The following is a 12207-nucleotide window of genomic DNA, read 5'->3' as shown; positions in this document are numbered from 1 at the left end:
TATTGCCTGTGATGTAGATGAAATTCTCTGGCCAGATCCAGCTAGGCGAAGAGATGTTTAGTATTTAATTTGTTTTACTCAGATTTCTTTTTGTTTTCTTCATTTTCTTTACATATTTTTAACCTGTACTGGTAGTACAGTATTTTTTGTCTATTTTGTGGGTTTACAGTGTTGGGATATGTTTTCTTGTGATTGTCTATGTTGACTGAAAGTGGTTATATGAAGAAAATTAAATCATATTTTCAAAAGTCTGCAGCATTGATCTTCTGATGTGTTTGAATTTACTATGTTGTATATTTGCACTTTCTCTGTGTACTTCACTTACAGTAATCTATTCACTGAGAGGTCCAGAGGTAGAATTGCCAAAGGTAGAACTGAGATTGGGATACCAGAGGTAGACCTGCCAAAAGTGTTTTAAGTTAAACACAGCAGTGTGTAACTGGTTGAAACAGAACTAAGCCTTATGAAATGTGTGTGTTTCATATGGTAACATAGTATGGTTTTTATAAATGTGTATATAGTTTTTACAATAGTGTTTCATTTTGCACAGGATCTGAAGTGTTTTCCATATTGTGTGTGTGGTTGTGTTAATTACGGATAAATAAGATACGGATAAATACTTCGGACCGCCGCCATTACTGACTGTCAGCAGTTGATCGATTCGCCTGCTGGATTTTAATCAGGACGGTTTGTGTTTTTTTTTTTTCTGGACTTGATCTGCTTTCAGACGGTTCGGAAATCACTTTAAAAAGCGGTGTTGTTCAACATGGCACCCCTTACCTCGCCATCCAGCTGCGAAAGCTGTGCCGGCCTCAGCAGGAAAATACTGGAATTGGAGCAAAGAATATCCACTCTTTACAAAATCCAGGATGCTGAAAGGTAACTGGATACAATCGTACTCAGCCCCGGTCCAGCCACCACCAGCGCCGATGGCCTGGATGACACGGCCCCCTACGTTGCCGCCTTACCGGCCACCGCGTCTCCACCTCGCCTGGCTCCTGCTACTGTTCCAGCCAGGCCTCCGGCCCCCACTGCCGTTGCCGCCAGGCCTCCATCTCGACTCTCATCTCCGGGTGATCACTGGCTCCGGCTCGGGGCTAAACCCAAGGCCCCCGTGAGCTCCACTCCATCACACGGAAACATGGATTGCAGTGGATTACCGCAGCAAAAGGGGGGCATCTGCTCATCATCCACCGGCATGGGCCTCCCCACCTGCCTCCTTCCATTTCACCCCCCGCCCTGGACCCAGTGCGGTGCGGGGTGTCGGGCCGGTGAGGGCATGTCAGCGGAGGCACGAACACTTCTCAGGGGGGGACTGCGCAGTGGGACACGGCTTTTTCCTCGCCCTCAGAGCTTCCACTGACCAACAGGTTCGACATCCTCAGCATGCAGGAGTTCCCCCCTCTGGAGGCGCACGCTTCTCGTCACCCACCTGAGGCCGCCAAGTCGGCTTCCTCGGCCCGCCGCAAGCTGCTGAGAGAGGCCGTGAAGAGGAGAGGCTCAGCCCGCGCGAGCCATCCGGTGGTGTCGCCCCTCCGCCCCCCTCTACGGTCTCCACTTGGCCGCTCATCCGAGGAGACGGCCAAGCGCCCTCACCAGCGGACGGCTCCGAGGACCCTCATCGTTGGAGACTCCATCCTGAGGAACATTCGGGTGAGAGGTGCTCTCACCTTGTCCTTCTCTGGTGCCACTGTCCTCGACATCGCAGACAAAATCCCAGGTATTGTGCAGGCACATCCCGAGGCTGGCACAGTCCTGATCCATGCAGGCACCAACGACATCTCCAAACAGCAGTCGGAAATTTTAAAACAGGACTTTCTCCATCTGTTCAGCATCATCAGACAGCTCCATCTCCAAGCCTTCATCTCCGGCCCCACCCCCACCTGTGGCAGAGGACTGGGGAGATTCAGCAGGTTGCTGAGCCTGGGTCTGGGCTTCATAGACAATTTTAACAGCTTTTGGGACAGGGCTCATCTGTTCGGGGCAGACGGGCTGCACCTTAATGGGGATGGCTAGTAACTACATCATCGTGTCCAAAAACGTCACTTCCGTGTCCTACCAAACCAACGATATAATGGTGCTGTGTTGTGTCCCGTGTTGCAACAATAGAAATGATGTAAATAAAACGATATCTTTCTACCGCTTTCCTCTGGATGAAAAGGAGAAGAGAAGATGGCTGACACTGATAAGGTAAATCGGATTTCTAATCTTAGAAAATACATTTAGCGCCGGGAGCTAATGTGCGCTAGCTAGTATTAGCCGCTTGAATCATGTTATCTTTTTGTGTTACGAGGAGTGTTTGGGCCACATTACAAAAGAAACTAAAAGTGGTCAAGATTAAAGTCTCTGATAATAAGTTTATACTTTTAATTTATAAGAATAAAGTCTGCCGAGGGAGACTTTTGTCCTAGTTTTGGGGACTTGGACTTGCTTGACCAATCTGCCCAAAATACTCGACTTGACTAGGATATGGGTCTATGTGACTTGGATTTAATTGAGTCCAATCCTTGGACTGACTTGCTAAAAATGTTTGTCTAAGATTATTTTAACTGTTATGGATTCATGATTAGTGTAAAGAGATGCATAGTTATTTACATATGCAAATTAGCCATGTGCTCCCCGCACAAGTTAGCGCTCGAGGGTGCTGCCATGTGAGCTGTCAAACTGAGCATGATAGACATTTCTTGAGTTAACTCAAAATTTTCTAATCTAACATAACAACTCTAACAAAGCCAAATAAACAACATTTAACCTCACACAGATGATAAAGCTCGCTTTATTTCTGACATCCTGTGTTTGTTAGCTTACTTCAACACTGTAAGTTTTCTTTTTCATTGACGCCTGCACTTTCCCTTTAAAACCACCTGCCAGCACACTAACATTTACAACTCTGTTTGAGTTGTAAGAGTTAAGACCTCGCTTTACCGACTTCGGAAAATCCGCAAAATAAGATGTCACAGTGAAAAAGGTGACCGGTTCTTTCACTACTGCCATTGTGTTTTCATTCGGTGCGCCGCGGCGTAGGACACGGAAGTGGTCCGTGACGTCACACTAGCCATTCCTATAGGGCTGGGAGCATCAACCAAAATTAAATACTATTTCATTTTGGTTGATGGCTATGACTGGTATTTATATTGTAAGTGACAATTTTGTGGTATTTTCTGAGATTCACAAGCGTCATGGTACTTGTGTCCAAACTTATGGCCATGGCTGTAGACTCACTGGCTTTATTGGAATCTCTGGTACGGTTTTTAATTGGTTTAAATCATATCTCACTGACAGAAAGTTTTATGTGAACATGGGGGAATGCCAGTCAGGACTCTATAATGTTAACTGTGGGATCCCCCAGGGTTCAATTTTAGGTCCCACACTTTTTAATATTTATATGTTGCCTTTAGGTGATGTCATCAGGAGACACGGCATCAACTTTCATAGCTATGCTGATGACACGCAACTTTACATCGCTGTGTCTCCTGATGACTCAGGGCCCATCGATGCCCTTTTTAATTGTATTTTAGATGTCAGGTCTTGGATGACAGACAACTTTCTTCAGCTCAACCAGGACAAAACCCAGGTTTCAGTCATTGGTACAGGTCCACAGAGAGAGAAACTGGAGAGCAAACTCCGAGCACTGTCTTTTAATCCATGTCAGCAGGTCAAAAATCTTGGAGTTTTATTTGATTCAGACCTTAGCTTTGACCTGCACATCAGAGATATTACGAAAAAATCATTTTATCATTTAAAGAACATCTCCAGAGTGCACCAGTTTCTCTCTCAGGCCAATGCAGAGACTCTTATTCACGCTTTTATTACGTGTAGAATTGACTATTGCAATGCTCTTCTTTCTGGTCTTCCAAAAAAGAACATTTCACAGCTACAGCTGCTGCAAAATTCAGCTGCACGCATGCTGACGAAGACCAGAAGGAGAGCTCACATTACCCCGATTTTAAAGTCTCTGCATTGGCTGCCTATATCTTTTAGAATTGATTTTAAGATTCTTTTACTAGTTTTTAAGTCTTTAAATGGTCTTGCTCCTTTTTATTTATCCAATTTGCTTTTACCCTATGAACCCAGTAGAGCCCTCAGGTCTTCAGGTAGTGGTCTTTTAATAGTCCCTAAAGTCAGAACTAAAACATACGGTTAAGCCTCTTTTTATTATTACGGCCCCCGTCTGTGGAACAGCCTACCTGATGACCTGAGGGCAGCACCTACTGTTCATATTTTTAAAAGAAAACTCAAGACCTACCTTTTTAGTCTGGCTTTTAGCTAATCCTATTTATCAATACCATTTGATCTTATTTATTTATTTATTTATTCATTTTTATTTATTTTTATTGTTATTTTAGTCTTAGCTCCAGTGTTCCCTCATTTTTAATGACAGATGGCGTTTCCTCAGTCCTCTTTTTATGTTTTTATGTTAAAATCTGTCCCACATATCTTTTTATGTGTGTGTGTGTGTGTGTGTAAGTGAGTGTGTTTGCTGTATGTGGATTGGTGGGTGGTGGAGGGGTGGTTGTATTTCTCATTTTTAATTTATTTTGTCCTTTTATTTCTATGTAAAGCACTTTGTGCTACAAATTTTGTATGAAAAGTGCTATACAAATAAAGTTTGATTGATTGATTGATTGAATTGTGTGTAGTGTTTTGAAATTCCGAGCCCTGTTTTCAAAATCGTGTTTAAGCAATTGTAAAAAACTGCAACGGACGAGCAGCGCTAGCTGGCCATAGTGCGCCTTCAGGTCGGTAGCAGGCAGTCAGATGTTGCTCGTGAACTTGGTGTGTCTCAGAGTGTCATCAGCAGACTTGTAGAAAAACTTAGAACTACTGGCAGTGTTGGTGACAGACCCAGGAGTGGAGCCCCATAAATGATGGACCGCAATGATGACCAGTACCTAAGGACCTATGCACTCAGACACCGTTATGCAACTGCCACACAGCTGCAGGCCTGTTTACGAGAAGTGAGGAGTACTAGGGTTTCCAGAAAAACCATTCACAACTGACTCCACCCCTTTGGCTTGAATGCCAGACGACCATTGCAGGTGACTCCACTGACACCAAGACACACTGGGGCGGCATGGCTCGGTGGGTAGAGTGGCTGTCTTGTAACTGGAAGGTTGCCGGTTCGATCCTCGGCCCGTCGAGCTCATGTTGAGGTGTCCCTGAGCAAGACACCGAATGCCTAATTGCTCCTGGTGGGTCGTGGTTAGCGCCTTGCATGGCAGCTTCCGCCATCAGTGTGTGAATGGGTGAATGTGACGTATCATGAAAAGCGCTTTGGATAAAAGCGCTATATAAATACAACCATTTACCATTTTTACACCACTGTGACCGTTTGCAGTGGGCACAATACCATGTGACCTGACAATGCAGCAGTGGTCTACCGTCCTGTTAACTGATGAGTGTCGGGTCACCTTGCACAGAAATGATGGTCATCAGCGTTGCTGGAGAAGGCAGGGTGAGCGATACGCCGAGGTCAACATGGTCCCCAGGATTCGCTTTGACGGAGGAGGTAGATTGTAGATGGCTCAGTCACTGCACATTCTCACCTCAGAGACATCATAGAACCCATCATCATCCCCCAATTCTGCCAGCACACCCCCAACTTTCTGTTCATGGATGGTAATGCTCCACCACATGGTGCCAGAATTGTCACAGCTACACTTTAGGAAGTTGGAGTGCTTCATATGGTATGGCCAGCAATGCCCCTGACCTGAACCCTATAGAGCAGGTCTGGGACCAGCAGCGACTGGATGCTCGTACCCCCACGTGACCTGGCAGAACTGCGTTTAGCACTTGTGGAGGAGTGGAATGCATTACCTCAGAACAACATCATGAGGCTAGTTAGGAGCATGAGACGTCACTGTCAATTTGTCATTGCGGCAAATGGTGGAAACACCCGCTACCGACTCTGCCAATTTTAGTTATTTGGGACTGTCTTTGTTGTTGTCTAAATTGTTGTGGTAATAAATATTGGCACTAATGAAAATGGTGCTTCTTCTCATTCATTAATAGTAATATCAAAGGGTACTATTACTTATTTCAATAAAATTCAGACCAAATAGGAATAGCACTCATGTAAATAATATCGCTAACTTCTTGTGAGTAGTGTATTTTTTCTTTCTTTCTCGTCTTCTTTCTATACTTTTTTTTATTATTCTCTTTCCTTATTCCTAGGGTGACACCAACAGCCAAAACCAGCTTCTATGTGTATATAATAAAATACAACATGCTGTGTATGTACTTGGCCATTGAAGCTGTTTCTGATTCTGATATGCATCTCGCTTGCATCTTTCTCTCTTGAGGAATCAAGACGTTTTAAGGTAGAACACGCTGTACTCAGTGGAAGGAGCAATTACAGATGTTTTCACACCCACTGCATGCTGGGATACACTAGGCAAGTGGCCTTGAATATGCTGACCAGAATTACTGCCAATAGACACGGATGCAACAATTACCACTATTGGTTACCGGGAAAACTGTGCAAAAGCTGTGATATTATAAACTGCCAGCACTGCAATAAACACCGACGACCACATCACCAGACTCATTTAAATAGCTGAGCCATATTGACCTTTTTTACGTGCTTGAACTGCACTTTCAGTTAGTGAATGAGAGAGATGTAAGAAAAAGAAGAAAAAATTTACATTTGCAGTACTTCAATATAGTCATAACTGTTCATTTCTTCAGTCTGCCATCTCCTTAAAACACTCAATAGTTTGCTCAGGATATGAGTGGCTACTGAGAGGCTACCTTATGTCTGTAAGCATAAAGCCTTGTGTGCACAGATTTATAGATAATCGATGCTTTGTACGTTATACATATTTTACATAAGCACCACCACAGCTCTTCATTAAACCCAGCCCATTAGATGCAGTCTATTGGGTCACAGTTAAGTAGATGCTTTTCTGACTGTAGAATGTAATAACCAGTCATCATGTTGGTATATTATTACCGTATATTATCTCTACAGTCACATGCCTTATTGCTGAAATGCTGCTGCTCTCTTTTAATCCTCATAAGAAGCTGTTCAGGAGATGTTGTGCTTAAAGGAAATTAATTGTTATGATGGGATTTTATCTCACATCTTTGATTGCCTACCTAAACAGCTCAACCAGCAAGGACATCTAGAGTGTGTTCTGTCTGAGTGTGAGAAACCAGACATGCATTGTTCTCATTCAGTCAGTGTCTTCCCTTCCCATTCAGGAGCAAATGAATGCACAGGTTTATACAGCGATGTGCTTTGTGCACTTTGTGAAGCAAATATCCAAATATTGGACAAGTCTTTTCATTGCCTTTATCCTTTTTCTGTTTCAGAAGCTGAATACCTTTGAATTTACTGTGGAGTTAGAAACTTAGACAGCTAGCATACTAATTGCAGTTTAGTAAATAAGAGTCATATTCCATAATTGGGGGACATTTGGGCTTCAATGATTTTTGAAAAACAGACCTTCTCTTTTATAATACTCTGCTACATATTCATCAGTAAAAGTTAATCAACTATCAAAGGCTTGATTGACTCAGCTTACACATAATTGGTATCTTTTTTATCCCATGTTTTATTTGTTGTTTGCTAATCCTACTCTAATCACAGTAACAGGGTTGCTAATCCACGCTAATGTGATCTTTTTCTCAGCAGTAGAAGCTAGATATTTAGCTAGCTGTTACTGCTGACCAAGAGGACAAACTGGCTGATGGAAACAAATCAAGAAAAAGAAAAATGAATTTGTACAGAACTGATAATATGCATAACAGGGTTGCATAAGGTAGAGTGAGACATTCAATCAAGGCCGACAATGTTATAAAAATATGACAAGTAGAAAAGAGGACATAGCTTTGCTCTGCCCATTCTTTAGGAAAACTGCTTGGTGATGTTAATTCCTGCATTTCATGTGATTCACTGTTTTCTTCTACCAGCTAAAAAGGTTGTGCTAACAGGGTTGTTGTGGGACACATGTTCCATTCACAATAATTATTATTTAGAATATTATGTTAATTAAAAAAATCTTCTCACAATTACAGGAGACATCAATGAAATAAATGATACCAAAAAGGAGGCTTAAAATGAATTTTAACAGTTTTATTTGAGATTCAATTTGGTCATCAGGGGGTGGGAAATGAGAAAAATGCCTTATTTTAAAAAGATTTTCAAACATTATTTTCTCCTAGATTTTTTTAGATTTGGTCTCAGGACAAGTTAATTTCAGCAACTACATGTTTTAGTATTTTCTGCATGGATTATTTGACATTTGATGGGAGGCACGTAAAATGTCCTCCAACTCTGGAATGACCCACAACCAAGTAGGCTACTTTGAGGGACTCAGCGGTGGAAAACTGGCCAATGTGTCAGTAAGCTAGTTTTTGCCATAGACTGTATATAAAGACTTTATATACAGCCTATGGTTTTTACTAGGCTCTACAACTTGTCTGCTTGCTTTGGAGAAAACGGCTAATATCAAAAACTCGACAGAGAAAATTGAAAAACTAATAAACCTGTCTCTTTTCTTCTTTCTTTAATTTCTTTTTTTTTTTTTTTACAAATGCAATCTGAAGAAAGGAAAAAACAACCACAGTCCTCATCAGGCAGTAAACTGTTGCATGTTGACTACCTCTCTGACCATGTGACTCTTGCGCTGCCAGTTGTAGCAGTCATCCAGAGTCTTTTTCTTACAAACGTGATACTTTTAAGGGTACTGGCTGAGTTACATTGATGCCAAGGAGTGATTCATGTTAAATCAACTGGTGCCGAATTTTGTTGCCAGAGTGCATCTTGGTGAGAGAGTACAGTGCACATTAGAGAGAAAAAGAGATTAAGCTGCATCTCAGATCAGTTGAAAATGTCTGAAGGCATTTTACTGTAAAATTCTCCTAATGGAAAACAGCCCAATGCCTCACACCCTTTGCTGTTTTATGTAGGAATCCTTCCTCCCACCAGTTCTTAAGTCAATTACCTCTTCCTGTGCTGGAAAACATTTATTTCTCCCTCTACAATAATTAAAAGATTATAGTACTTGAGTGTATGGTTATGTCTCTCACCCACAGAAGAAAGCCACAGTATGAGAAAAATCACTTCTCTTACCTGTAATAAGAAGTCAAAGAGAGCCAGTCTCCCCCATTCTGAGTGCTGGACTCCTACACAATGGGCGGACCTCTGGTCTGTGTGGCTCCCACAGCGGGCCTGCAGCAGCTTCTGGTACTGAACCCAGGTGAGCTGTACTGAGTTCTGGTCATTGTCCTTTTCAGCGAGGTGCTGAATATCTGGGTCCCACCACACTGCAGGTCTAGGGGTGCCACTGATGTACCGGTAAGGCAGAACTTCACTGTGGAAATTCCGCAGAACTGCAGGGAGGCTTCTGTTGAGTCCAAGCACCCTGTCCAGGTGGAAGGCGAACACCTCAAACCAGTCATCTGTGCGTTTGATGAGGGAGCAGTGTCCATGCTGGCAGCGTTCGCTGTGGGTAGTTTGAAGTCTTTGTCCAGCACCGTGCTGATGTAAATCTCTCATCAGTGATGGCTGCTGTGATGAACAGATGGAAATTCAGATGATTTTGAGTTCATTTATGAGACGTTAACGTGTCTTAAACAATGAAATGACAACTTTTTATCCAGTCTATAATTAAAAACACCATGTCCACATCTTCTACACAGAGGGCAGCTTTTGTAACCTGGCAATAGCCAGATTAATAATTGTGTAGTACTTGATAGTACTCCACAATATCAATCTGGGACCGCTCCATGTAAATCCGTTCGGAGGAAAGAGGCACGGATTGGACAATGCAACAGTATGTCCCGCCTCTGACAGGTTTGTTTTTAGCCAATCGCGGGATCTTCACAACGAGCGGAGCCAATTGGTAGATTAAACTCTTACCAAAACCCGTAGGTAAAAAAGCACAAACATCTTTACCATCCAGAAATGCGCAAAGCGCCTCTCGTTCTTCCTTCAAAGAAGCGATAGGAGATTCAGCTAAAACTGACTTAATAGCAGCATCTACACGATCGTTGTCCTCCGTTGCCATGTTTGTTTTGATCTACTGGCACTTGGTGTCGTCTTCACACCCGGATATCCTGCCCCACACACGAATACTGCTGCGTGATTGGCCCGTGCCAACTTGGTTCTGTACGAACAGTGAATGCGGGAGCGGAGCAAGATGGTTTCTTGAGAGATTTGTGAACTCACAAATATCGCGAGAAATCAACTTGCTGGCAAGGTTCCAGCTTTTGAGGACTTCATGCAACTGGAGCACAAATGGTGCTACAGCTCTGCTACTGTAAAGTGTCAAATCTTTTAAGCTCATTAACTGACAGATTAAACGTATTTAACATTGTTGCTGACCATTTCAAAGTTACTGTATATTTCCCTTTTCTTCCATGCAGTCTGAAAATCTGTCAGCAGACCCAGAGAATGTTCCTGTGTTGTGAACACAGAAAACACCAATTCTGCATTAACATTTGTCTGTGTTACAATATCATTGTATAGCTGTGACTCCATATAATATATAAAATACCTGAGCTTTTCTAATGACTGCATATGTTGGACTTAATCAGAATGAACTACAGTGTGTGTGTGTGTGTGTGTGTGTGTGTGTGTGTGTGTGTGTGTGTGTGTGTGTGTGTGTGTGTGTGTGTGTGTGTGTGTGTGTGTGTGTGTGTGTGTTTTAGTTGTTTAGTCAATATTAGAGCTCTACAGCAGAGCGGTCACATATCTGATACACCCACACACATCCAATACAGAGACATTGTTGGTTTTCATCTTTTCGTGGGATATCACCAGCCTTAGTCTTCATGTCTCCACTGGCAGGTGATTTCCAATAACCCAAGTGCAACACTGAACTCAGTATGGACTAATAGGTAATACTATAATCTTAGCCAACATCATTGAATTACATCTTTAATGTGAATGTTAACATTTTATTGTTTTTGCATACTTAAATAATGTATTTTATTAATGTCCATTTGGGTAAGAAACCTCTAAGCCTCCCTAACTCTGCTGCATACACTTGTATCTTCTAGGAGAACATATAACTGCCTAACAGAGTGGTTGTTTCATTGTCATTGAGCTTTTTGGGTCGCCACCTAAAATAGTAGCAACTTCTTTCAGATGTAAGAAATTTATCATCAGTTCAGTTAATAAGGGCTAAACACATCTCTCAGAAATATCTCTGCTCCTTTCTGTCAATCAGACTGCATCTGAATGTCTGACAGACCACCCTGGTCACTTTTGGATAGAAGTTCCAACAGCATTTTCTCAGTTGGACCTCGTAACATTAACCTATTATTCAACATAGCAGGTCTCATCTGCATGTTTAGGCATTTACAAATAGTCATGCACAAGATGATGCTGATGTACTGATGTAGTTATGGCCTCTGGTGATAGTGTGCCATCTTGCTTCTGTAGTGGATTTTTGAATCCACTGTGTGGGGAGATGGTCTGTGTAGGCCCAGCTGTAGCTTGAGCGCTCCAGAACCCCAGCGACCAGTCAGTCATCTCAGCTGATGAGCCTGCTGCTTGCGTGTTTGTTTTTTGTTTTTATGGAAACTTCGGTTACCTGCTGTCAACTTAGTGAGGAAGTAACTTGTGTGTGTAACTTATAGCTTTGGCTGGAAACAGTTGACTTAGTGGAGAGGTTACTGTAACACTTTAACACTTCTACTTTAACACACAGCACGCACGTCCTCCTTCCACATCTGTGCAGTATGTTACTGCAGAGGCTTTGCAGCGGGGAGCTTGTTTCAAGATTCAAGACTCAAGACCTTTACTTATCACAAACACAATTATACCATGGATAATTGTGTTTGTGATATGTATCGTGCACCTGTTCCAGACCGAAACAATAAGAATAAGAATAATTGTCATTCTCTGCCTTCATTTTTGGGTTCTTTATTGTCCTCAATCAATGTTCCATCAAACCTGCACTTTAAACTTCTGGATTTCTTTCTTTCCCTCTGCAGCAGTATTTCTGTCAGATCAAAACATCTGATTTTCACATACCACTATGACGGGTGAGTGTTTGAGCAGATGTCCTTGTGTGTATGTGTATGTGTATAATGAATCTGTGAGGAACACAAACATTAAAGTGACCTATGCCTGAATAAAGAATGAGTAAGTCAGCAATGTTACATTTCCTATGTCTGAAAAGGGCTTAGCTGACATCAAACTGCATGAGTACCACCACACTCTATGCAAATGTAACATGAGATTCCAAGTTAGTG

General features: G+C 42.4%; 1 protein-coding gene across 1 annotated transcript in view; it reads right to left on the bottom strand.

Annotated features, from left to right (window-relative positions):
• Positions 1-12207, bottom strand: part of gask1a (golgi associated kinase 1A) — a 66713-nt gene that overhangs the window by 26180 nt on the left and 28326 nt on the right. Inside the window, exon 3 of the mRNA XM_051956416.1 lies at positions 9077-9514. Coding sequence (XP_051812376.1) covers positions 9077-9514 — 438 coding nt within the window. The remainder of the gene's footprint in view (positions 1-9076; positions 9515-12207) is intronic.

This window comes from Acanthochromis polyacanthus, chromosome 12, assembly GCF_021347895.1.
Source record: "Acanthochromis polyacanthus isolate Apoly-LR-REF ecotype Palm Island chromosome 12, KAUST_Apoly_ChrSc, whole genome shotgun sequence".
NCBI lineage: Eukaryota > Metazoa > Chordata > Actinopteri > Pomacentridae > Acanthochromis > Acanthochromis polyacanthus.
This window is presented reverse-complemented; position numbering and strand designations above follow the sequence as displayed.